Below are 23,102 nucleotides of genomic sequence, written 5' to 3' on the forward strand. Positions count from 1 at the left end.
CAAGTGGGGAGGAGGGCTGCCCAAATTTAGTTTCAGGGACAAAGTTGGGTAAGGCACAGCTGTGTAAGTACATGTGCGCCAACGATCATATTTTCAGTGCAAGTAATGGGGGAGATGGAGTATGTTAAGGAAACAAAGGAAGGGCACTCACCTGGAGAAATTTACGTTGAAGTAAGATTTGAGGGGTAAGTAGGAGAAAGCAAAAACAAAAACAAAAACCTTCCTTCAGCTTGTATTGTAACTGCTTGATTACAGAAAATGGGACATTTCTATACTTTGTAGCAAGGATCTGTACCGCTAGTTGAGTCAAGTCTATACTGGAATACTTCCCAATGACGGGCATTTCTTACTCGCATTGTGTTCTTGGTTACCGAAACTGGCTTTTCGATTTTTTATTTTTTTCATGGAAGATAAACAAGGTTACCATAATGTCTAAGACAAATGTCATCGCCATTATCTTTCCTTTTAGGGAATCTGTCAGAGGTAGCTGCCCAGCATATGCAAGAATGTCAGACATACTACCTGTATTTATTTGCCTCTTGGAGAAATGTCAAATTGAGGTCAGTGGAACTGGTAAAGAAAAGATCAGAGCTCTAATGGTCAATCCTCCTCACAGCAACTAAGAAACCAATTTCTAGAAATGTCCACGATGATATTTGTCTGTTCTTCCTCTTATAAGGGAATGAAAATCTGTACAGATGTCTAAAGAATTACAGAGAACAAAACTGGAACAAAGACAAATTCATAAATTCTCAACACTGAAGATTAGTGGCCGTGAAACAAAATCTCAGGTACTTCACAAATTCACTGTCGGATATTACTCAAACTCACACTTTTTATTTTGCTTTATTTGCCTTTCAGTGTATTTCACACACACACACACACACACAAACTGTAAGCAATAGATTTAAATCATAACCTTTATAAGAAAACCTGGGATAGTCAAAGAACTTTGATTTTTTTTAACTTTCCCACTAACAAAACATTTTATAGGCACAAATAATAGATTTCATAATACTACATGCATGTGTTTTTATAAAAAAATTAAGTAGCTGTGCCTTTGAATTGAATTATTTTTCTTCCCAGAGCCCCTATACTACCTTCTTCCTCTTAACTTTCCCTTTGACTCTACCTTCTCTTAAGGAAATGTCTAGTTTACTTCTTTTCTTTTATACTCTTTACCTCAACATGATTACTGCTTCCAAATTCAGTATGGTATGTTTCCTTATCCTTCCTTCCGACATCAAGAGATATGCCACATATTCACTAGTTAATCCTTTCACTTGAGCTCGAAAGAACCAAATAACCCATTTCTTCTCTTTTTAAAAATTTAATTGAGGGAATTTCCTGGTGGTCTAGTGGTTAGGATTCTGAGCTTCCACTGCAGGGGGCCTGGGTTTGATCTCTGGTGGGGGAACTAAGATCCCACAAGCTGCGCCGGTGTGGCCAAAATAATAATAATAATAATAATTGAATGATTGATTGTTACCTGGAAATTCTACTCTTAGGTATCTACCCAAGAGAAATAAAAACATATGTCCACATAAAGACTAGTACAAGAATGTTCTTAACAGCCTTATTTATATTAGCCAAAACCTAGAAACAGCCCAAATGTCCTCCATACGTAAATGAATAAACAAACTGTGGTGTATTCATATAATGGAATATTATTCATCACTAACAATGACTGAAGTAATGATACATGCTTTAACATGAATGAACCTCAAAAATATTATGCTAAGTAAAAGGAGCCAGATCCAGAAGGTCACATATTGCCTGATTCCATTTGTATGGAATGTCCAGAGAAGGCAAATCTATAGAGACAGAAGGCAGATTAGTGGTTGCCTGGCACTGGGGGTGAGAATGGGGAATGACTGCAAAGGGGCAAGAGAAAGATTTTTGTGAACAATACGGAGATTTTTAATATATTTACAAAGTTGTAAAACCATTACCACCATCTAATTCCAGAACACTTTCACCACCTCCCGAAAGAAACCCCATGGCCATTAGCAATCAATTCCCATTCTGGAACTCCCTCCCACCCCTGAGTCCCTGATGCTACTCGTCTACTTTCTGACTCTATAAATTTACCTGTTCTGGACATTTCATATAAAAGGAATCATACAATATGTGGCTTTTATGACTAGCTAATGTTCTCAGGGCTCATCTATTTTACACATGTATTGGTGCTTTACTCCTTTTTATGGCCGAATAATATTTCATTTTGCAGATATAAATATTTTTGTTTATCCACTCATCAGTCAATAGATATTTGGGTTGTTTCCACTTTTGGGCTATTGTGAATGCTGCTATGAACATTAATGTGCAAGTTTTTGTGTAGATATGTGTTTTATTTTCCTTGGGTGTATACCTAAGAGTTGAATTGCTGGGTTGCACGATAACCCTATGTTTAATTCTTTGAGGAACTGCCAGACTGTTTTCAAAGGTAGCTGCACCATTTCACATTCTCACTAGCAGTGTATGAAGGTCCTGGTTCCTTCACATCCTCATCAACTCTTGTTATTGTCTGTCTTTTTCATTATAACCATGCGAGTGGATATAAAGTGATATTGAAACGGAGCAGGACCCTACAGTCCTTGCCCCCCGCCCCCCATATCCTCAGCCTGCCTTTTGTCTGTGGAAACACTTTAGCCAAAGAATAAGTTTAATCAGAGAAGTGAGAAAATGCAGAAACAAAGGAAAACAGTCAAAGGAGACCAAATAATAATAGTTTAATCATTAAGCATAGTCAAGGACCTTTATTTCCTCCTTAAGGGCTATAGATAATATTCTGGGCCATATCCTGTGAGCTGTTTTGCAGCTACTGAAGCCCCCACCAGGTGAAGGAGGATGACTACATGATGACCAAACTGAAGCCATGACATAAGCTTCCACAGTTCTGAGAACTGGCCTCAAAGAAATGGGAACAAACCCTGGAACTAAAGATTAATCAGTAATCTTGAAACAACAAAGATGATGCTGATCAGACCACCACATTACTTATTTCAAGATGACTGTCAGAGTTGACTATGCTGTTCTGCTCCCTCCCTCTGCCTATACAGCCCTGAAACTCCCCTTTAAAAGCCCCTGTCCCCTGAGCAACAATCAGGAGCTGGTTCTCTTGCAGGAGTCCACCCCCCGGTTGCCGGCCTCCGAAATAAAGCAAACTTTCCTTTCCTACCAACACTTGCCTCTCAAGAATTGAGAGAATTGTCTTTGAATTATCTTTCAAGTAGTGTTCAGTAATATTTCATTGTGATTTTGATTTGCGTTTCCCTAATGACGAATGATGCTGAACATCTTTTCATGTGCTTATTGGCCATTAGTATATCTTCTTTGGAGAAATGTCTATTCAAATCCTTTGCCCATTTAAAAATTGGGTTGTCTTTTTATTTTGGCATTGTAATAGTTCTTTATATAGTCTAGATACTAGACTCATCAGATATATGACTTACAAATATTTTCTCCCATTCTTTTTTTTTTTTTTTTTTTGCGGTACACGGGCCTCTCACTGTTGTGGCCTCTCCCGTTGCGGAGCACAGGCTCCGGACGCGCAGGCTCAGCGGCCATGGCTCACGGGCCTAGCAGCTCCGCGGCATGTGGGATCTTCCTGGACCGGGGCACGAACCCGTGTCCCCTGCATCGGCAGGTGGACTCTCAACCACTGTGCCACCAGGGAAGCCCTCTCCCATTCTTTAGTTTGTCTTTTCACTTTCCTGATAGTAACCTTTGAAGTACAAAAGTTTTTTTATTTTAATTAAATTGAAGTCCAATTTATTTTTAAAAAATTGTGCTTCGGGTGTCATAGCTCAGAAACCATCAACTAATCCAAGGTTATGAAGAGTTATATCTATATCGTCTTCTAAAAGTTTTATAGTTTTAGTTCTTACATTTAGGGCTTTGACCCATTTTGAGTTAATTTTTAAAATATTGTGGGAGATATTTAAGTCTTTAAATCATCTTGAAATGGTTTTTGTGTATGGTGTGAAATACAAATCCAATTTCATTTTTTCTTACAGTTAACCTGTTGTTTCCACACCATAAACTGAAGAGTTCTTCTTTTCCCACTGATCTGCCATCTCATCTGTCAAAGAAATCAGTTTAAGGGCTCTAAGTAATCTATTTATCACTGTACCAATCTCACATTATCTTAATTACTTTAGTGTAGAGAAATCACTGAGGGGGCATGGAAAGGAGACTTGACCCATGAGCCCCCCCCACCCCCCCCACCCACCCCCACCCCCGCCTCCCGGCAAACCGGGGGCGTGCGAATAAGCCAGAACTGCAAACAGTCCTGGATGCTTTGGGCACTGATCCATGAAATGTCCTCGGTATAATCAGAATAATGGGAACACAAGGAAACGTCCTTGTGCTGCTTTTGAGCTCAAGGACGAAGCACGGCAAGTCTTCAAGAAAGCCCACTGTTGCTTGTATAATCAGTGAAAGCATATGTAGCTGCTTTGGCATTTCTGGAATGTTAAGAAAACAAATCTTAAGGTGTAAACATAGATAATGCTTAAATAAAAGTCACCACAGCAGGATGGGACGGCGCTGTATTGCCTGAGCGAGCAGCAGCCCTCTACTGTTGTGTTTCTGCACAATTCATCTCGTGTGATGAGCTTACTTTCAGCCCTGTCATAAGAAACTACAACATTTGGCGCCCGAACAGGGACCTGAAGGTAAGTCTCGAGGTCACGCGGGACCGAAGGGGATTTTTGTACGCTAAAGGGTAAAGCGAAACCTTCGGGAAGAGTAGAGTCATGGGGAATTCTCCCTCAGTGGAACGTCACTACATTAGACTCCTGAAACAGTTATTCCGGAGTTCTGGAGTGAAAGTGAAACAAGAATCTTTTGATGAATTGTTTGCGGAGATTCGTAAACATTGTTACTGGTTTCAACCTACTGGTCATAACCAGTTGAATTTAAAAGTTTGGAAACAGGTTATGCGAGCATTAAGAAGAGCTCATCAGTATGGAGACCCTATATCTGTCCGTGTCTGGTCTCTCTGTAATCTAATTTCTCTTGCCCTAGAATCATTACAATCTGAGACTGAAAGAGAAAATGGGGCGCGCCCTCAGCGTCCGAATTCTGCTCCCGATCACTCTGCTACTTTTCGTACTCTGTCCCGTGAATCTCCTATAGAGGACCTTCCTCTGCCTCCTCCTATTATGTCTGAGACAGGAGAGGATTTTTCGGGCTCCAGTGATGAAGGGGCTCTTTCTGATGATGATAAAGGTCGGGAGCAAGCTAGTAAACAAAATGAGATGCCACTTTCTCAACAGAATGAGATTTCTGATATACTTTCAAAGTTGAAAAATTTGATGGCTAAATTGGAAGAAAATAAAAACAATGCTACCACCTCTTCATATCAGGAGCCATGTCCTACTATTCCTTCGGCTCCTCCTTTAGAATTAGCTGCTTATCCTGTTGGAGCCTCTCGTCAGTTTCGATTTCCTCTAAAACCTGAATGTAATAAACTTTTATTGGAAGAAGAGATGAATAAGGAAGAAAAGCAATATTCTGAACCATTTTTTGCTTTCCCTATTGTTAGACAAGCTATGCCTGCTAATGATCAATTTCCGAATGGATATGAGTGTTGAGTATAACCCTCATGATTTTAAAATTTTTAAAATGCTAAAAGAAGCCATTAAGGCATATGGGATGCATTCTAATTATGTTCAAGGACTTTTGTCTGGGTATGCTTCCAAAAACATATTAATTCCTCAGGATTGGGAGGCACTTGCCAGGACTGTTCTTGAACCTGGACAATATATGCAGTTTAAGACTTGGTGGAAAGAAGAAGCTGAAAACATGGCAAGGACTAATGTGGCCCGTAATCCTCCAGGACCACTTTTAGATGAATTAATAGGAGCAGGGGCATTTAGTAATGTACAAGCTCAAGCTCAATTTGACGATTTACGAATCATTCAAATACGTATGTGTTGTTTGCGAGCATGGCTACGAGTGGAGCCCCCTGGAAAAACAGCACAATCTTTTACTAAGTTAATGCAAGGGCCTGGTGAGCCTTACACAGATTTCTTGTCTAGATTGCATGCAGCCATTCAAAGAGCTGTAGCACAAACAGACGTGCAAGATTTATTATTACAATCCTTGGCCTTTGAGAATGCAAATCCTGAATGCCAGAAGGCATTGCGGCCTTTACGAGCTGTAAACGCTCCACTTGAAGAGTATATAAAAGCTTGCCATGATATTGGATCTCCTACTTATGCCAATTTACTTGCAGCTGCCATAACTGGAGGGTTGAAAGATAATCGTACTAAATGTTACAATTGTGGAAAGTATGGACATATGAGGCGAGATTGCCGAAAAGGGCAAGGCCAAATATCAAAACAGGTTAAGAATGAACAGCCACCTGGTATGTCGTCGGTGTGGTAAAGGACAACACTGGACTAATAAATGCCGTTCCAAAAGGGATAAGTTAGGAAATCTTTTGCCTCCACGAGATAATGTCTCGGGAAACGGGAAGCTAGGCCCAAGCCGGGGCCGCAACAACAATACGGGAAAAGCGACGGTAAATTCTCAACGGTATCTTGTAAGCAATGGCAGCTTTCATCAGACACTACAGGACAATCTCAACATCGGCTCTTAGTTACTGATCTCATGCATGCTACCAGCGGCAGTGCTGCCGTTGACTTAATTGCTCCTCGAGATTGTATCCTTACGCCAGCAGGAGTTCACAAATTAGCTACAGGAGTTTATGGGCCTATACCTGCAGGAACCGTGGGACTATTATTAGGACGAAGTAGTTTGACTCTGCAGGGTGTAACAGTTCATACTGGAGTTACTGATGAGGATTATAACGGAGAAATTTCCATTATGATTTCTGTTACAAAACCTACAGAATTTAATAAAGGACAAAGAATTGCTCAATTGTTACTGTTACCATGTATAAAACAAGCAGCCGCCCCGGTAAAGCGTACTGGGGGGTTTGGCAGCACGGGAAAAAATGTTTTTTGACAATCCTTTATCGATGATCAACGTCCCCAATTAACGATTACCTTTAATAATAATGTGAAATTTACGGGCCTTGTTGATACGGGAGCCGATGTGTCTATAATAAAACAGTATGAATGGCCTTCACTTTAGCTTCATAGAAATTCTGGGTTTTGAGAGGACAAGTACCCTTCATTCTTTTTAAATTATTCTTGCACTTTTGTTCTTTCATATAAATTTTAGAATTGTCTTGTCAGGCTCCTTAAAAAAGTCCTGTGGGCATTTGATTGGAATTTTACTGAAACTATATTTTCAATAATATATCTAAAGATTCTTTGAGGTTTTCTTTTTTTAACTTTTTATTTTATATTGGAGTACAGTTGATTAACAATGTTCTGTTAGTTGCAGGTGTATAACAAAGTGATTCAGTTATACATATACATGTATCTATTCTTTTTCAAATTCTTTTCCCAGTTAGGTTGTTACAGAATATTGAGCCGAGTTCTCTGTGCTATACAGTAGGTCCTTGTTGGTTATCTATTTTAAATATAGCTGTGTGTACATATCAATCCCAAACTCCCTAACTATCTCCCCCCACCATAAGTTCATTCTCTAAGTCTGTGAGTCTGTTTCTGTTCTGTAAAGTTGTATCATTTTTTAAAGATTCCGCATATAAGCAATATCATACGATATTTCTCTTTCTCTGTCTGACTTACTTCACTCAGTATGACAATCTCTAGGTCCATCCATGTTGCTGCAAATGGCATTATTTCTATGTAGGTGATCATATCACCTGTGAATAATGACGGTGTTGTTTTTGTCTGTCCAGTCTTGTGTCTTTCATCTCTTTCTTGTAAAATCTGACTAGACTTCCATCATCTGTTGAAAAGAAGCCATAACTGTGGGTATTACTATCTTGTTTTGATTTTAAAAGGTCTCTTATGTTTTACCATTATTTACCGTTATTAAGAATGAACTTTGCTGTAGAGTTTTCCAGATGTCCTTAATCAAGGGAGTTTACATTTATTCCTAGGTTCATTTGCTTTTGTTTTATCATAAATAGATCTTGATTTTTTTCAAATGCTTTTTCTTCATCTATTAATGGGATCTTAGGTTTTTGATATAACATCATAACATTTTTCTAATGTTAGAATGATATTCAGTCCCAATTTGGTCATACTATATAGTATTTCATAAACGTTGTTGGATTTATTTGTTAATATTTTGATTGATCCTGGTGCATCTGAATTTATAAAATTTATAAATTTTTCTTCTCCATGTCATCTTTGTCTGCTTTTGTATCAGAGATTGGGTAAAGTATATGCATTCCCAGGCTTTCTCTGTTACAAAAGTGGTGGAATGTTGGGATTAGGAGACAATTGTGTTCACATCAGAGCAGCACGGTTCATAACACAGTATGCTAGTTAACTGTGTGGCCTTGTAGCAAATTGTTTAACACATGCAGCTGTAAATCAGAGTAAAAACTGTAAGTACTTCAGCAGGTTGTAAATGCATGCAGTGGCTAAGTGCTCAATAAATGTTGACTTTTTTTATGATTTATCATATTCTAATTGGTGCTCCCTCTTTACTTAACTGTAAGATAAGTACAGTACATTATTATCATTAAGAAGAATGACATTATAATTTATCACTTTTCAGTCTCTGCAATATACTTCCAATAACTTCGAGGCAGAAAATACCTTACTCTTCTTTGCTTACCTAGAGGCTTGCATATGATTTGGTACTCAGTTAATGTAGGAACTGAACCACAAGCGGAATCAAGAAGCGGGTTGTCGTTCCTGCCCTCCTCTGAAGTGAATTACGTTAGTGGCACTGTTCATTGCAGTCATGAACTTGCACTCATTCTCGGACAAGGTGGCATAACTTTGGCTTTTTTGAGCATTATATTACTGATTCTGATTCTGTCCTTTTCTACTCATCCCCAAATAAATGGTGTCTAGCAGAAGAAAAAGAGATAATACTCTACACACACACACACACACACACACACACACACACACACACACACACGAAGAACGAGAGGCTCATGGGTATCATCAATGCACCAGGGACACATTTTAAGGGACAGGCTGCAGAGAAGGCAAACCCGACCAGAGAGAAGGTGGTCGGTGCATTGCAGGGACCTTTCCTACATCTTCAGCTCTAAGAGTCTCCAGTTCTGGGTACGGCAGGATCCCCGAGAAAACAGAGATAAACACAGATGCTTGCACAAGCCTGCGAGACAACTGGAGGATCCGACTAGAGTTGAAAGGGAGGCTTTCGGCAATCTGCGCGTTTTGCTGTGTTCAGGGCGCAAGTCTTCCAGGGACACAGTTCCTTCCACGCTCCAGGGAACCTCCCCGGCCTCCACCCCTCCTGCTGGACAGCTTCCCGTTTGCCGGAATTTTATGGGTGCCGCCTCTTTAAGTGCCGCGCGGCGCGCATGCGCCCTGGCTGTGGGCCTGGCGAACCCGGCTTCTGCACGCAGAGCGGCTTGGTTTGGGTGGGGCGTTCCCGGAGCCGGCGCGTCCTCCGCCTTTACGCGGAGTCCAGCGACCCCGAGCGAGGAGAGCGCCTCCGGAGTTGCGAGGCAGGACCCTGCGTCTCCTCTTCCTCCCGCTCGGGCCGAGGCTGAGTCGCGGTTGGCCAGGCCCCAGGACGCCCCCCATGGCGGGCCCGCGGGTCGAGGTGGACGGCAGCATCATGGAAGGGGTGAGTACCGAGCCCGAGGCCTGGCGGGTTGCGGCTGCCGTCCGGGCTGCGGCACAGAGCTTGCTCATCTGATGTTCTCTCTCTTCTCTCCGCACCAGGGCGGGCAGATCTTGAGGGTGTCTACGGCTCTGAGCTGTCTCCTGGGCCTCCCCTTGCGGGTGCAGAAGATCCGAGCAGGCCGCAGCACGCCGGGCCTTAGGTAAGTCGGGGAGCCAGGCGGCGGGACTGGAGGTTGGAGAGCGGGCTGGGGGGTCGGGGCGGGGGACAGGCCATTGGGAGATGGGGGGAGGGTCTTGGGGCTTGGAATCTGGAGCCCGGCGGTGATGCTGGGAAGATGCGCCGGCCCCAGGGTTGAGGACTCTGCAGCCGGGCCGCAGGGGCGGCGGGACGTTGTTCGGGGCTGGGCGGTTAGGCGTAGCCGGGCTTGTGCGCCCTTGAAAGTTTCAAGGGGCAAGTTCAGAAAATAGGCCCATGTTTTCTCTATTTGGCTAGAGTTGTCTCGTTTCCTAATGAGTTATCTTTTAAACGGTTTCCCCGCCTCATCGGGCATTCCAAGTACCCGGAGAGCTCGTAGCAGCGGGCAAGGTAGATCAGGGCAGAACAGCCTCTAGGGCCGGAGGAAACCCCACTTTTTAACCAGTGCATTTTCTGCTGCCGCACGTTTTATAGTCTCATAAGGACCCTGAGATGTGTCATTCCAGCTTTCATTCAGACCTTTAGGAAGCTGTGGATACGACCAGGATTATCAGTTGTAGGAGAGGGGAAAATGTTGACAGTTGACTTTGTTTCTTCTGTCTGGGAAGCTAGGCATGCCACTATTTTTTAAGTGTCAGGTATATGCACCTGTTAGAAGAGGACCCAGGGGGAAGACAGACTGATTCCTTGTACTTTTTATATATTTCATTATAATGGATCAACTATCTCTTAGTCTTTTATCCACACTCCATGTTGAAATTATTAAAAGGCAATTACTGATATGTGTGAATAGTAATTCTCTGTCACAGCAGTAGTTTGCAGTAACCCATTTCACCAATAGGGAAATTAATTCATTAAGGCTGTGTGAGGTATTTTATTAGTTTGCTAGGGCTGCCATAACAAAATACCACAGACTAGGTGGCCTAAACAACAGAAATTTATTTTTGCACAATTCTAGAGGCTGGAAGTCCAAGATCAAGGTGCTGGTAGGGTTGGTTTCCTCTGAGGGCCATAAGGGAAGATTCTGTTTCAGGCCTCTCTCCTTGGCTTGGAGGTGACCACCCTCTTGCCCCCTCTTCCCATGCTCATCCCTCTGTGCATGGGCACCCCTGGTATGTCCTAATCTTCTCTTTTTGTAAGAACACCAGTGAGAGTGGGTTACAGCTCACTCCTGACAGCCTTTTTTAATTTAATCATCTCTTCAGAGGCCTTATTTCTAAATACAGTCACATTGTGAGGTACTTCAACATATGAATTTTAGAGGAACACAGTTCAGCCCATGCAGGTATCATAGATTATTCAGTGAAATGCAAGTGAGACTGGTGGCACTTAGGTAGTTTTATTAGTTTTCCTCTTTCGCATACTTACAATTTGCAACAATATTATCAGCATATATGTTTATAGTTAAAATAACTGGTCTGGAAGGAACCCTTAAAATAATGCCTACCAGCAGGTAGTCTACGTGCATAAAAAGCCAAAAGGAAGCTCTGGCACTTACTATGGTTAGAGCTTTCTGTTTTCTTGCCATTGAAGTTTTGTAAATGTGTCATAAAAAGTGGGGATATAGGCAGTCTGAATGCACACGTTTTGATGCAGTATTATGACCTGAAGGCCTCAGCATTTATCTGGACTGGAAATGATTCGAGATTTCTGTGATGGGCAACTGGAGGGGGCAGAAATCGGCTCAACAGAAATAATGTTTACGCCAGAGAAGATCAAAGGTGGAGTCCACACAGCAGATACCAAGACAGCAGGGTATGTGTCACTTACATTCCATTTAAGTGTGGGTTTTGGAATTAGACCTGGATGCACATGCAGGTACTACCACTTACTGGACAAGTTGCTTAACCTCTTTGAAGCTTTAGTTTCCTCACTTTTAAAATGGAGATAAAACACTTACCTTTTAGGGTTAGAGACTGTGTAAAGTCTCAGATACCTAATTGCTTCCTAATTGTAGCTGTTGCTATACCTATCTAGAATTTTCTCACATGTGTAGTATAGCGTATTTGTTTCTTTAGTTTTATTACTTAGAAAATGAATATCTGAAAACAACTGTAGTTTCATGCTCTATAGTGCTAGTAGTCTTTGTGGTGTAGCATATTTAGTTCTTGGCTTACAGCAAATTATGAGCCATCTTCTACTTTTAGTCTAGGTATTTTTGTTATCTTTTAATAGATACTTATACAGCCCTATTTAGAAATTTTTATATATGATCTTGGCTTTTCCCCCCCATTGAAAACTGGATATTTAACAATTAAATTGAGCCTTTATCCCTTTCCAAGAACCCCTCCTTTTATTGGTAAAACATGGAGAGCAGTTTTTGTGTTTTCTGTGTTATTGGCTGATTGTTATTGTAAGCAGCATCCTTTATCAACATCCTATCCATTTACTAGGAAATCTGGTAAAGTAAGAAATAGTACTGTAAACCCAATGCCAGTTTGTTTCAGAAATGACTGTTTCAAAAAAATTATGATTTTTTTTTAGCTTAAAATGTTTAGTGATGATTGAGATTTGAATTATGATGTGAATAGACTTCTGCTAAAAGGGGCTTGCTGCTAGGCCTAAAGTGAAGTTTGCCAAATGAGAACTTTCTTAAGGGGATTAAAGCATTTTGAGATATCTTTATAGTCAGCTTATTATTTTGGGCATTCTCTGGTACAAAAGGGGGGAAAGAGTTATAGTTAATCAGCTATCTAAAAATTAACACAGAATCATAGAATTTTGAAGCTACAGGAGAGAAGATAGAAACCATGTGTTCCAACCCTTCCTCCACTTTGTGAATGAGAGAGTGAAGACCCTCTGGTGTTAAGTGATAAACCAGAGGTCGTAGAGTAAGGGTCAGAGGTAGAATTAGAATCTAGGCCTTCTGGCTTCTAATCCACTAGAACGTGTGGGCAGTGAGTTGAAGGTTGATAATCCAGCTTCATTCAGTAGACTCAAACAAGCTTGTTCCTAGTCAGAAAACACATCTTATTTATTTGAATTCTAACATTTTCATCCCTAACTGTGATTACAGTACCATGTGTTTTCTCATGTCTACCTTTGTCTTTGCAATTCCTTACTCTTCTAATATTAAGGTTTTCTTTAGTCTTCTTAGAATCTGATTTTATTGAATGGAAGAGAGACACTTTAGCTGTGTTGGGTTTCTCAGGGAATAAACAGAAGTTCAGTAGTTGTAAACCTATGGTTTATAGTAAACTGAACATTTCCACGTTTTTTTCACTTGCTCCTAGGCTCAATTCCTGAGAACAGGGATTATATTGCATGCATTTTCTCTTATAATGCCTAACACATTATACAGTCAATAAATATTTACTGAATTAATGACATGCATTATCAGTGATAGAGACTGTCTAACTCAGTACACCTGCATCATTGCTATAAGAAAGTTAAGTAAAGGCTATCTTTTGGTATGTAGAGGCTATGTTGCGCTCCTTTTCAAGCTACAGTCTATGTATTAATATGATTGTTTTCCCTTGACTTTGGAGAAGGGCGATAACAGCTCAATTAGAAAATCTGACCGTTTCATTTTATAAAATGCTACATATTCTATAATTATTTCTTGTGATTTCTCACATTATTTGACTATAAAGACCAAACAGAGGTGAGTTATGGTAGGGATTATCTCCTTAACAGTTTTTTCCATGTAAAATATTTGGCTATCAGTCTTTGTAAAACATTACTCTATCATACCACAGATGCCAACATGGTAGGAACTATATCTTTTTTTTTTTTGCGGTATGCGGGCCTCTCACTGTTGTGGCCTCTCCCGTTGCGGAGCACAGGCTCCGGACGCGCAGGCTCAGTGTCCATGGGTCATGGGGCCTAGCCGCTGCGCGGCATGTGGGATCTTCCTGGACCGGGGCACGAACCCCTGTCCCCTGCATCGGCAGGCAGACTCTCAACCACTGCGCCACCAGGGAAGCCCTTTTTTCTTTTTTTTAAACATCTTTATTGGGGTATAATTGCTTTACAATGGTGTGTTAGTTTGTGCTTTATAACAAAGAGGAACTGTATCTTAATATCTGGAACGATGCCTTGTGCATGGTGGAGACTCAGATACAATCATTAGAATATTTCTAGACCTTGATGGTTTTGAATGCATTTTCATAAACTGTTACTTTTAAGAATCCTTTTGTAAAAACGTTGTAAAGATGCTTTAATTAATTTTTTTTTTTTTACTCCTTTGTAAGATAAAGAAAAGTGTTAGGACTTAACCTAAGATCACACAGCTAATGTATTTAGTATTGGATTCAAACCCAGATTTGCTTATCATTTAAGGCCAGTTCCTTCTACTGCGAAATACTAATCGGATGTTATCATTCAGTCACTGGAGTGTTTTTTAACTTTAAACTTGAGGGCGTGTACCTGCCTTCTCAGTTGTCTGTGCTTCAGCTAATGGTGATATGTAGTTATGTCTCTCTCTTGAGACTTTAAAAAGAAAATGCAGCTAAGCCTGTTCTGCCTTCTCCTTAGGAGTGTATGCCTCTTGATGCAGGTCTCAATGCCCTGTGCTCTCTTTGCTGCTTGTCCATCAGAACTTCGTTTGAAAGGTGGAACTAATGCTGAAATGGCACCACAGATTGATTACACAGCCATGGTAAGGGCTTTTGTTGCTACTGGTAAACTAAGATGATCTCACATAGTATTCTGAATCTCCATTCTCTATTTAAATATATCCTGAGTGTTTTTGTGTACATAGCTGTTTAATTTCTTAATGGTGTCTCGTTATGTTGTGGGAGAGGATAATTATTTTAGATTGCGTGTTGTATCTTAGAGCTGTGCTCATAGTGAATTCTTTAAAAAGCCTCAGTTGTTATATACATTATATTACTTGTATTTGTATTATATTACTTATATAAGTCTGTTAGTTTCTGAATACAGGGATTATGATTTGGAAGAAAAACTCAAAGTAAGAATTAAATACTATGTTTGACAGGATTGGCGAGGATGTGGAGAAATTGGAACGCTTGCACACTGTTGATGGGAATGCAAAACGGTGCAACAACTATGGAAAACAGTATGGAGGTTCCTCAAAAAAATTAAAAATACAACTACGATATAAGCCAGCAATCCCACTTCTCGGTATTATCCTAAAGAGTTGAAATCAGAATCTCCAAGAGAAATTAGCATTCCCATGTTCATTGCAACACTATTCATAATAGCCAACATGTGGAAACAATCTAAATGTCCATTGATGGATGAAAGGATAAAGAAAATGTGGTATATACATACAGTGGATTACTATTTAGCCTTAAAAAAAATAAAAGAAATTCTAGAATATGTGACAACACAGTTGAACTTTGAGGACATTGTGCTAAGTGAAATGAGCCAGTCACATAAAGACAGTACTGGCATGATTCCACTTATATAAGATATCTAAAGTAGTCAAATTCATGGAATCAAAGAATGGAATGGTAGTTAGGGGAAGGGGGAAATTGGGGAGTTCATATTCATCGGACATAACTTTTCAGTACAGTAAGATAAACGAGCTCTAGAGATCTGTTGTACACATTGTAACTATAGTCAACAACATTGTGTTGTACTCTTAAAATAAATCTCATGTTAAATATTCTTACCACAATAAAATAAAATTTTAAAAAATAATTAAATACCATGATTTGACTATAAATTTTTAGAATGATAAAATTCAGTATTGGCATGCTTATACAACTAGTGGGAGAGAAAAGTGGTATCATCTTTTTTTCTCCAGGTTTATTGAGGTGTGGTTATTTATACTAAAATTCACCCTTTGTAGCATACAGTTTTGTGATTTCTGATGTATGATTGTGAACCAGCCACCACAATCAAGATAGAGAATTACTGTAGAAAATTCCGTTATCCCTCTTTGTAGTCAATCCCACCCCTCCACCCTTGGCAATCAGTGATCTGTTTTCTCTAATAGTTCTGCCTTTTTTTCAGAATGTCATATAAAAGAATAATACTGTATATAGCCTGTTGAGTCTTGTTTTTTTCCCTTAAAATACATCTGATTAGGGGGAGTAGGATGGGGGAGGGATGGATTGGTAGTTTGGAATTAGCAGATGCAAACTATTATATAATAGAATGAATAAACAACAAGGTCCTACTGTGATAGACCATAATGGAAAAGAATATGAAAAAGAATTCATATATATGTATAACTGAATCATTTTTTTAAATAAATAAATAAATAAATTTATTTATTTATTTATTTTATTCTTGCCTCCTTGGGTCTTTGTTGCTACACGCAGGCTTTCTCTAGTTGTGGTGAGCAGGGGCTACTTTTTGTTGTGGTGTGCAGGCTTCTCATTACGGTGGCTTCTCTTGTAGCGGAGCACAGGCTCTAGGCCTGCGGGCTTCAGTAGTTGTGGCACGTGGGCTCAGTAGTTGTGGCTTGCGGGCTCTAGAGCACAGGTGCAGTAGTTGTGGTGCATGGGCTTTGTTGCTCCGCGGCATGTGGGATCTTCCTGGACCACCGCGCCACCAGGGAAGTCCCATAGCTGCATCATTTTGCTGTATACTAGAAATTAACACAACATTGTAAATCAACTATACTGTAATAAAATAAATTTAAAAAAATACATCTGAGGGTTTCCCTGGTGGCGCAGTGGTTGAGAATCTGCCTGTCAATGCAGGGGACACGGGTTCGAGCCCTGGTCTGGGAAGATCCCACATGCCACGGAGCAACTAGGCCCGTGAGCCACAACTACTGAGCCTGCGCGTCTGGAGCCTGTGCTCTGCAACAAGAGAGGCCATGACAGTGAGAGGCCCGCGCACCACGATGAAGAGTGGCCCCCGCTTGCCGCAACTAGAGAAGGCTGTCGCACAGAAACGAAGACCCAACACAGCCAAAAAATAAATAAATTAAAAAAAAATACATCTGAGAGTCATCCATGTTGCTTGTATCAGCAATAAAAGCTAAGTAGTGTTCTATTATATGGATGTTTGTTTATCAGTACCAGTTTATCCATTCATCAGTTGAAGGACATTTGGACTGTTTCCAGTTTTTGGCAAGTATGAGTAAAGCCACTATAAACACATACAGGTTTTTCTGTCTGAACATAAGTTTTTATTTGTCTTGGGTAAATACCTACAGAGGGGTTGCTCAGTTGTAATCGTAAGTTTATGTCTAACTTTATTGAGAAACTACCAAATTGTTTTGGCATACAACGTGGCTGCGTTGTTTCGCATTTTCACCAGCGCTGTAGGAGAGTTTCAGCTCTTCATCCTCCCCAGCGCTTGATAGTCTCAGGTTTCAGTTAAAAATTTTTTTGCCATTTTAATAGGTGGTACAGTCTTTTAAAATTCAGTTTGATAGGATGTATAATGAAAGTTAAAGTTAATCTCTCTTCACCTAGTAATACCACTTCAAGGAAATGACTCTAATTAAATATTGCGAAATGCAGCAAAAGATAATGTTAAAGGTATTGGAGCACAGCATTATATACTATAATTATTGTTATATAATATACATAATTATGTAATAATGAAAACTTGGACAATGGTTAGGTAAATTATGCTAGAATGCCATGAAGTCGTTCAAATATTTTTTAGGAGGAATTTTATAATGTTGGGAAAATGCTTTTGTTTATAATGTTAAATGGGGAAAAATGTATAAAATGTTGTGTATGCGGTGAGATTTCAACTATATAAAAAATAACTGAGAACGCAGAATGGAATGCTATTCAACACCCCCTAATTTCTTACAGTACACTATATTGAGAAGGTGAGGAAATACTGGCCTCTGGAGTTAAAAACTGCTAGGATCAAGTTTCCTGAGTTCTGATTTTTTTTTTTCATTAGATAGACTTGCACAGCTCTGATTAATTAAATGTTAAACTTTTGATTTTAGCTACGTCAGTTATTTTATTTGAAAAATAGAACTAGCCTACACATTTTTATATCACTGTTTATCCATGGTGTTTCTTTACTACTTCAGTGCAGAGCACTTTTGTTTACTAAATATACTTGCTGACAATGAATATTGGTGATTAAAGTAACAGTAAACTGATTTTTTCAGGTTTTCAAGCCAATTGTTGAAAAATTTGGTTTCACATTTAATTGTGACATTAAAATGAGGTAAGTTACTTATTTCTTAACCCTTTGACCCACTACTTGTGCCAAAAATAGTGGAAAAGTTAGATCTTGGAGAACTGTCATTCCGTAACCCACTTAATACGTATCTTATAGGAAGTAATAGTACTTCGTGGCTTAAAAACAGTAAGCAGCAGAGGCATGGGGACTTGAAAGGGAATTGCTACACTGAGGCACCTTTATATCTGGAATTATCCATGCTCACCACAGACAGAGTGCTCACTGTGTGCAGACAACTGGAATGGGCACTGCAGGGTCATAAAAGGGATTCTGTTCCATAGAGCAACCAGAATTATTTTTCTAAGAGACATGTTGGGCATTCAGGTTATTTCTCTGTAAGGCTTCCCTTCCCTCTGTAAGGCCACATAGTAAAAAGGCCATATTTCTTGTTGTAGCATTTAAGTGATTTGCAATCTTATTCCAATTTACTTTTCTAGCTTTATCCTCCCTCCCCTCCATATATTCTAACTACATGGTTGCTGCCATTCCCTAAACATACTTTGTGCCTTCAGACTTCCATATCTTTGTTCATGTTTTTCTTCCCCTGCTCTCCTAAAAATTGGAAATCCTACGTTTTCTGAAAATGAAACTTGTAATTTCTTATGTGAATTGTCAGTGACTGTGCCTCAGTTGGAGTTCCTATTTACATCTCTCTTGTAGTCCTGCTTACAGCCTGGCTTGTGTCCTAGTAGATTATATGTGGAGCCCCATCTTACCAGATGGGGAGTTCTTTGTGGATAAGAGCATTGTCATTCTCATCTGCGTGTTCTCAGCATCTCTTATAGAATAAGTGACACTAAATATTTGAGTTGAAATTTTATTAGTGGTTCAGCTACTAAGTATTCATCATATATTTATTGAGCACCTACTATGTGCCAGACATTGTTTTAGGCACTGGAATATAGCAGGAACAAAATAGACCAAGCTCCTACCATTAAGTAGCTTAAGTCTAAAACAGCACTGTTGAATAGAACTTCCTGTACTGAGGGAAATGTTCCTTATCTGTCCAGGATGGTAGTCACTTGATACATATGACTATTGAGCACTTGAAATGTGGCTAGTAGGATTGGGGAGTTAACTTTTAAATTTTATTAAATTTAAATTTAAATAGAGAATTCCCAGGTGGTCCAGTGGTTAGGACTCTGCACTTTCACTGCTGAGGGTGTGGGTTCAGTCCCTGGTTGGGGAACTAAGATCCTGCAAGCTGTGTGTCCTAAATAAATAAATAAATAGATTAATTAATTAATTAATACTCATTTATTCACATGTAGCTTGAGTCTACCATATTGGACAACACAGATCTAAAACATTATTTGGAAGTTTCAAACATGAATTATATAGTTGGATATCACTCACATGTTATTTTATTGTAAATATTGAGCTTTATTTTTGTCGTGCAATCAGTTTATGTAAGTATTCATGATACTTTTCATAGGGGCTACTACCCGAAAGGAGGTGGTGAAGTGATTATCCGCATGTCGCCAGTTAAACAGTTGAACCCAATAAATTTAACTGACCGTGGCTCTGTGACTAAGATATATGGAAGAGCTTTTGTTGCTGGTGTTTTGCCATTTAAAGTAAGCTATCTAATTCACTTTACTGTATACCTGAAACTAACACAACATTGTAAATCAACTATACTCCAATAAAAATTTAAAAAAAATAAAGTAATAAAAAATAAAGTTGTCTAGATGATCTTAGAAGTGTATGTATGTCTTGATAAGTATTATATCATCTAAATTTTGAAATTATTGAAAGAACTTAATTTTTAAATAAATCTTTTCATTAAAAATTTTTCTTAAAATTCTGTGTTCTCTACTGTTGAAAATTGTGTTTTTATAAGATGTATGTAAAAGTTATTAATTATATGTCTTTGAAGGCTTGAAAGCAATTGTCAAAATAATCATTAATTTATTTTATTCTATTTTTTTGTCTTGCCAAAATAGGTAGCAAAAGATATGGCAGCGGCAGCCGTAAGATGCATCAGAAAGGAGATTAGGGATCTGTATGTTAACATCCAGCCTGTTCAGGAAACTAAAGACCAAGCTTTTGGCAATGGAAGTGGAATAATGTGAGACAATATACTTTTTCCTAGATGTTAGTTGAGAGAGCCCTGAAATAATTATTCTATTTTAATTAAAGATTTGTCATTTTTTTTTGTTTGTTTAAATTTGTAGTTTTAAGAAGATATATTTTTAAGGGCATTCCTACCTAAAACAACAGTATGATGAATTATGATGATTATTTTATTCTGAATTTCTTTTCTGAGGATGGTTTACCTTTTATTACATTATAAGAGCCTTTTTGTTTATATAGCGAACTTAAATGTTTAAGCTAATCAGAAGTTAGCCTTTGGGCTTCCCTGGTGGCACAGTGGTTGAGAGTCTGCCTGCCGATGCAGGGGACACGGGTTTGTGCCCTGGTCCGGGAAGATCCCACATGCCGCGGAGCAGCTGGGCCCGTGAGCCATGGCCGCTGAGCCTGCGTGTCCGGAGCCTGTGCTCAGCAAATGGGAGAGGTCACAACAGTGAGAGGCCCGCATACCACAAAAAAAAAAAAAAAAAAAAAAAAAGTGAGCCTTTGAAGATGATCCTAAGAGAAATATTTCCAGTTGCTTTTCTATATCTCAAATGTGAAATCAGTTTACAAGTAAATATTAGATACGGCAAAGATCTATTTAAAAAAGAAATATAGTATATTAATCCATTTAGTAGTTATTGATTTATGTGTTATAAAAATGCTTTAATTAATATTTTTGAAGAATAAAAGTATCTTTTGTGGATATTTAAATTTAAGCTTTCTTTTTCAGATTTTCTATTAAAGGGTTTAAAGTAAATGCATTTTCTTTGTATGATAATACTATCTAAAAACTATAAAACAAAACCAAACATCTCTGTCGAAAGACCTTTTCATTTAAGATAATGAGTGCAGTATGCCTTTGAAATGGTACCCCTTAGTGCTGATGACAAGACTTCTGGGAGGGCCATTCCTTACCTATGAGTGGATTAGAATCTAGTGTGACTTCTTGTCCAAAGTGCTGAAAGATACTCTACTCTGATGAAGATGGAGAATGCTAATCATGCTGCTCTCTATATGAAGACTTTCACTTTTGTAATATACTAGCCAGATCTAATTCTTCTTATTTAATAGTCACTGTTCTCCTGTGTTGTATTTGCATGTAATTTTGGAATATTTATAGCATAGATAGTAATACTTTTTTTTCCCTATATAGCATTATTGCTGAGACATCCACTGGCTGTTTGTTCGCTGGATCATCGCTTGGTAAACGAGGTATAGCTAAATGAAGGGGGTCCACTGTTCTCAGTGCTACTGTACAATTCTTTAATTATCTGTCAGGATTAGGATGTTGTAGAATGATGGATAACAAGTTTGAAAGGATATGGTTAACTGATTCTATTTTAGAGTCAATTAAATTTTCAGTCTTTCCCCCAACTTTATGCTTTTAAAATTTTCAAACTTATAGAGAAGGTGAATGATTAGTGAATATCCATACACTAGATTCACTGGTTATGAACGTTTAGCTACGTGTTGTGTGTGTTTCTGAACCATCTCTATGCAGGTTGCAGGTACCAAGTCTCACCCCTGAATACTGCAGCGTGTCCATCCAAATAGTATCCGCATAATCACACTACCATTTTTATACCCAAAGAATCTATTATATATGTATTTTTTTTAAGATTTTTTTTTGATGTGGACCATTTTTAAAGTCTCTATTGAATTTGTTACAATATTGCTTCTGTTTTTATTTTTTGGCTTTTTGGCAGTGAGGCATGTGGGATCTTAGCTCCCTGACCAGGGATTGATCTCGCACCCCCCCTGCATTGGAAGGTGAAGTCTTAACCACTGGACTGCCAGGGAAGTTCCCTGTTATATTCAGACATAACCAGATACCTCCAAAATATTCTTTAGAGCAGAATGGGGTTTTTTGTTTGCTTGTTTGTTTGTTTTTGAGCACACACAGCATTTGTTTGTCACGTCTGTTTAGTTTTTTTTTTTTTAAACCACAGAATAGTCTCTTCACCTTTTTTTCCTTTCATGATATTTACCTTTTGAAAAGTCCAGGCCATTTTCTCATAGGATTTTCCATAATTTGAATTTGTCTGATTATCTCATGATTAGATTTATTCAGGTTAAACATTTTTAGTGAGAATATTGCACAGGTGACTTTGCGTACATTCTATTTTATCACATCAGGGTGCATGTAATGTCAGTATGCCCTTTATCAGTACAGCTCACTGATCACTTGGTTAAGGTGGTGTTCTCCAGGTATGTCTGCTATAAAGGTTCCTTATTTATTTATTTATCTACGTACCTATCTGTCTGTCTGCCTGCCTGTCTCTACCATGCTTCGCAGCATGTGGGATCTTAGTTCCTCGACCAGGGATTGAACCCGTGCCCCTTGCAGTAGAAGCATGGAGCCCTAACCACTGGACCAGGGAATTCACCTTTTCCCATTATAATTAATAAATACTCTGGGATAATACTTTGACACCATCTGATCATCCTCTCTGAATACAACTTTCATCCAGTGGTTTTAGTATCTGTTGAAGGTTCTTCCCTGCATCAGTTATTACAGTGTTGATTTCAAAATACTGAATGTTTTTGTGAAAGGGAAATTTCTGTAGTATTTGGTATCTTTGGGAGAGTAGATACATGTATGCATCTGTTGGTTAGTATTTAAAGTTACTTTTGCCATTGAGGCAACTTCTAATTGAACTTTTCACTGTGTGGCAGTTGATTGCTTTATTCCTACTTTGTAGCATCTTTAAAAGATGCTTACCCTCGCTATGCCATTTAACCACATTATTACTGCTGAATACAAAACTTCAGGTAATTTTAGTCTGCTCAGTTGGTTGATCTAGATACAGTTGGGTGTCAAATCTAACCAGTGTAATAGAATAGGTAAAATCAACACCTTTGGTTGACTGGACATAAATGAATTCTGTTTAAAACCGTGCTGTTCAATGTGTGGTTGGCGGACAGGTAGCATATGGGTATCATCTGAGAGTTTGCTGGAAATACCAATTTTGGGGCCCACCTCATGTATCAGATCAGAATCTTTGAGAGAGGGGTCCAGGAATCTGTTTGAACAAGCTCTCTAAGGTATTATAAAATTTGAGAAATAGTGATCAAAAACATATTTA

At 39.0% G+C, this 23,102-nt stretch overlaps 3 protein-coding genes across 5 annotated transcripts in view; all 3 read left to right on the forward strand.

Annotated features, from left to right (window-relative positions):
• On the forward strand, positions 1 to 8,590 carry LOC137219037 (endogenous retrovirus group K member 9 Gag polyprotein-like). Of its 2 annotated transcripts, XM_067727037.1 has the most exons (5): positions 1 to 185; positions 470 to 560; positions 680 to 791; positions 4,020 to 4,679; positions 5,032 to 8,590. In XM_067727037.1, exon 5 carries the CDS (start codon positions 5,569 to 5,571, stop codon positions 6,394 to 6,396), a length of 828 nt encoding a protein of 275 aa, XP_067583138.1. In that variant the 5' UTR covers positions 1 to 185; positions 470 to 560; positions 680 to 791; positions 4,020 to 4,679; positions 5,032 to 5,568; the 3' UTR covers positions 6,397 to 8,590. The 2 variants fall into 2 exon arrangements, with proteins under 2 accessions (XP_067583138.1, XP_067583137.1); XM_067727036.1 differs by having other exon boundaries at positions 4,020 to 8,590.
• LOC137209010 (deoxyuridine 5'-triphosphate nucleotidohydrolase-like) lies at positions 6,622 to 9,589 on the forward strand. The gene is made up of 2 exons (XM_067710043.1): positions 6,622 to 6,930; positions 9,383 to 9,589. Exons 1-2 carry the CDS (start codon positions 6,622 to 6,624, stop codon positions 9,587 to 9,589), a joined length of 516 nt encoding a protein of 171 aa, XP_067566144.1.
• RTCA (RNA 3'-terminal phosphate cyclase) overlaps positions 9,390 to 23,102 on the forward strand; it is a 22,465-nt gene continuing 8,752 nt past the window's right edge. The window contains exons 1-8 of one of the 2 annotated variants that reach the window (XM_067727032.1): positions 9,390 to 9,666; positions 9,765 to 9,865; positions 11,473 to 11,616; positions 14,338 to 14,461; positions 17,864 to 17,922; positions 19,373 to 19,514; positions 19,884 to 20,008; positions 21,170 to 21,228. In XM_067727032.1, coding sequence (XP_067583133.1) covers positions 9,622 to 9,666; positions 9,765 to 9,865; positions 11,473 to 11,616; positions 14,338 to 14,461; positions 17,864 to 17,922; positions 19,373 to 19,514; positions 19,884 to 20,008; positions 21,170 to 21,228 — 799 coding nt within the window. In that variant the 5' untranslated portion in view covers positions 9,390 to 9,621. Of the gene's footprint in view, positions 9,667 to 9,764; positions 9,866 to 11,457; positions 11,617 to 14,337; positions 14,462 to 17,863; positions 17,923 to 19,372; positions 19,515 to 19,883; positions 20,009 to 21,169; positions 21,229 to 23,102 lie in introns of those variants that run through there. The other variant, XM_067727034.1, reaches the window with a different exon arrangement.

The sequence above is a fragment of the Pseudorca crassidens genome, chromosome 2 (genome assembly GCF_039906515.1).
Source record: "Pseudorca crassidens isolate mPseCra1 chromosome 2, mPseCra1.hap1, whole genome shotgun sequence".
Lineage (NCBI taxonomy): Eukaryota > Metazoa > Chordata > Mammalia > Artiodactyla > Delphinidae > Pseudorca > Pseudorca crassidens.

Bases quoted from the DNA above. Each gene is read 5' to 3' on its own strand.
- LOC137219037 (XM_067727036.1), top strand. From the start codon at position 4,761: ATGGGGAATTCTCCCTCAGTGGAACGTCACTACATTAGACTCCTGAAA.
- LOC137209010 (XM_067710043.1), top strand. From the start codon at position 6,622: ATGCATGCTACCAGCGGCAGTGCTGCCGTTGACTTAATTGCTCCTCGA. The intron at 6,931-9,382 runs GTAAAGCGTACT...CGCCTCTTTAAG, and splicing joins TAAAACAAGCAGCCGCCCCG to TGCCGCGCGGCGCGCATGCG.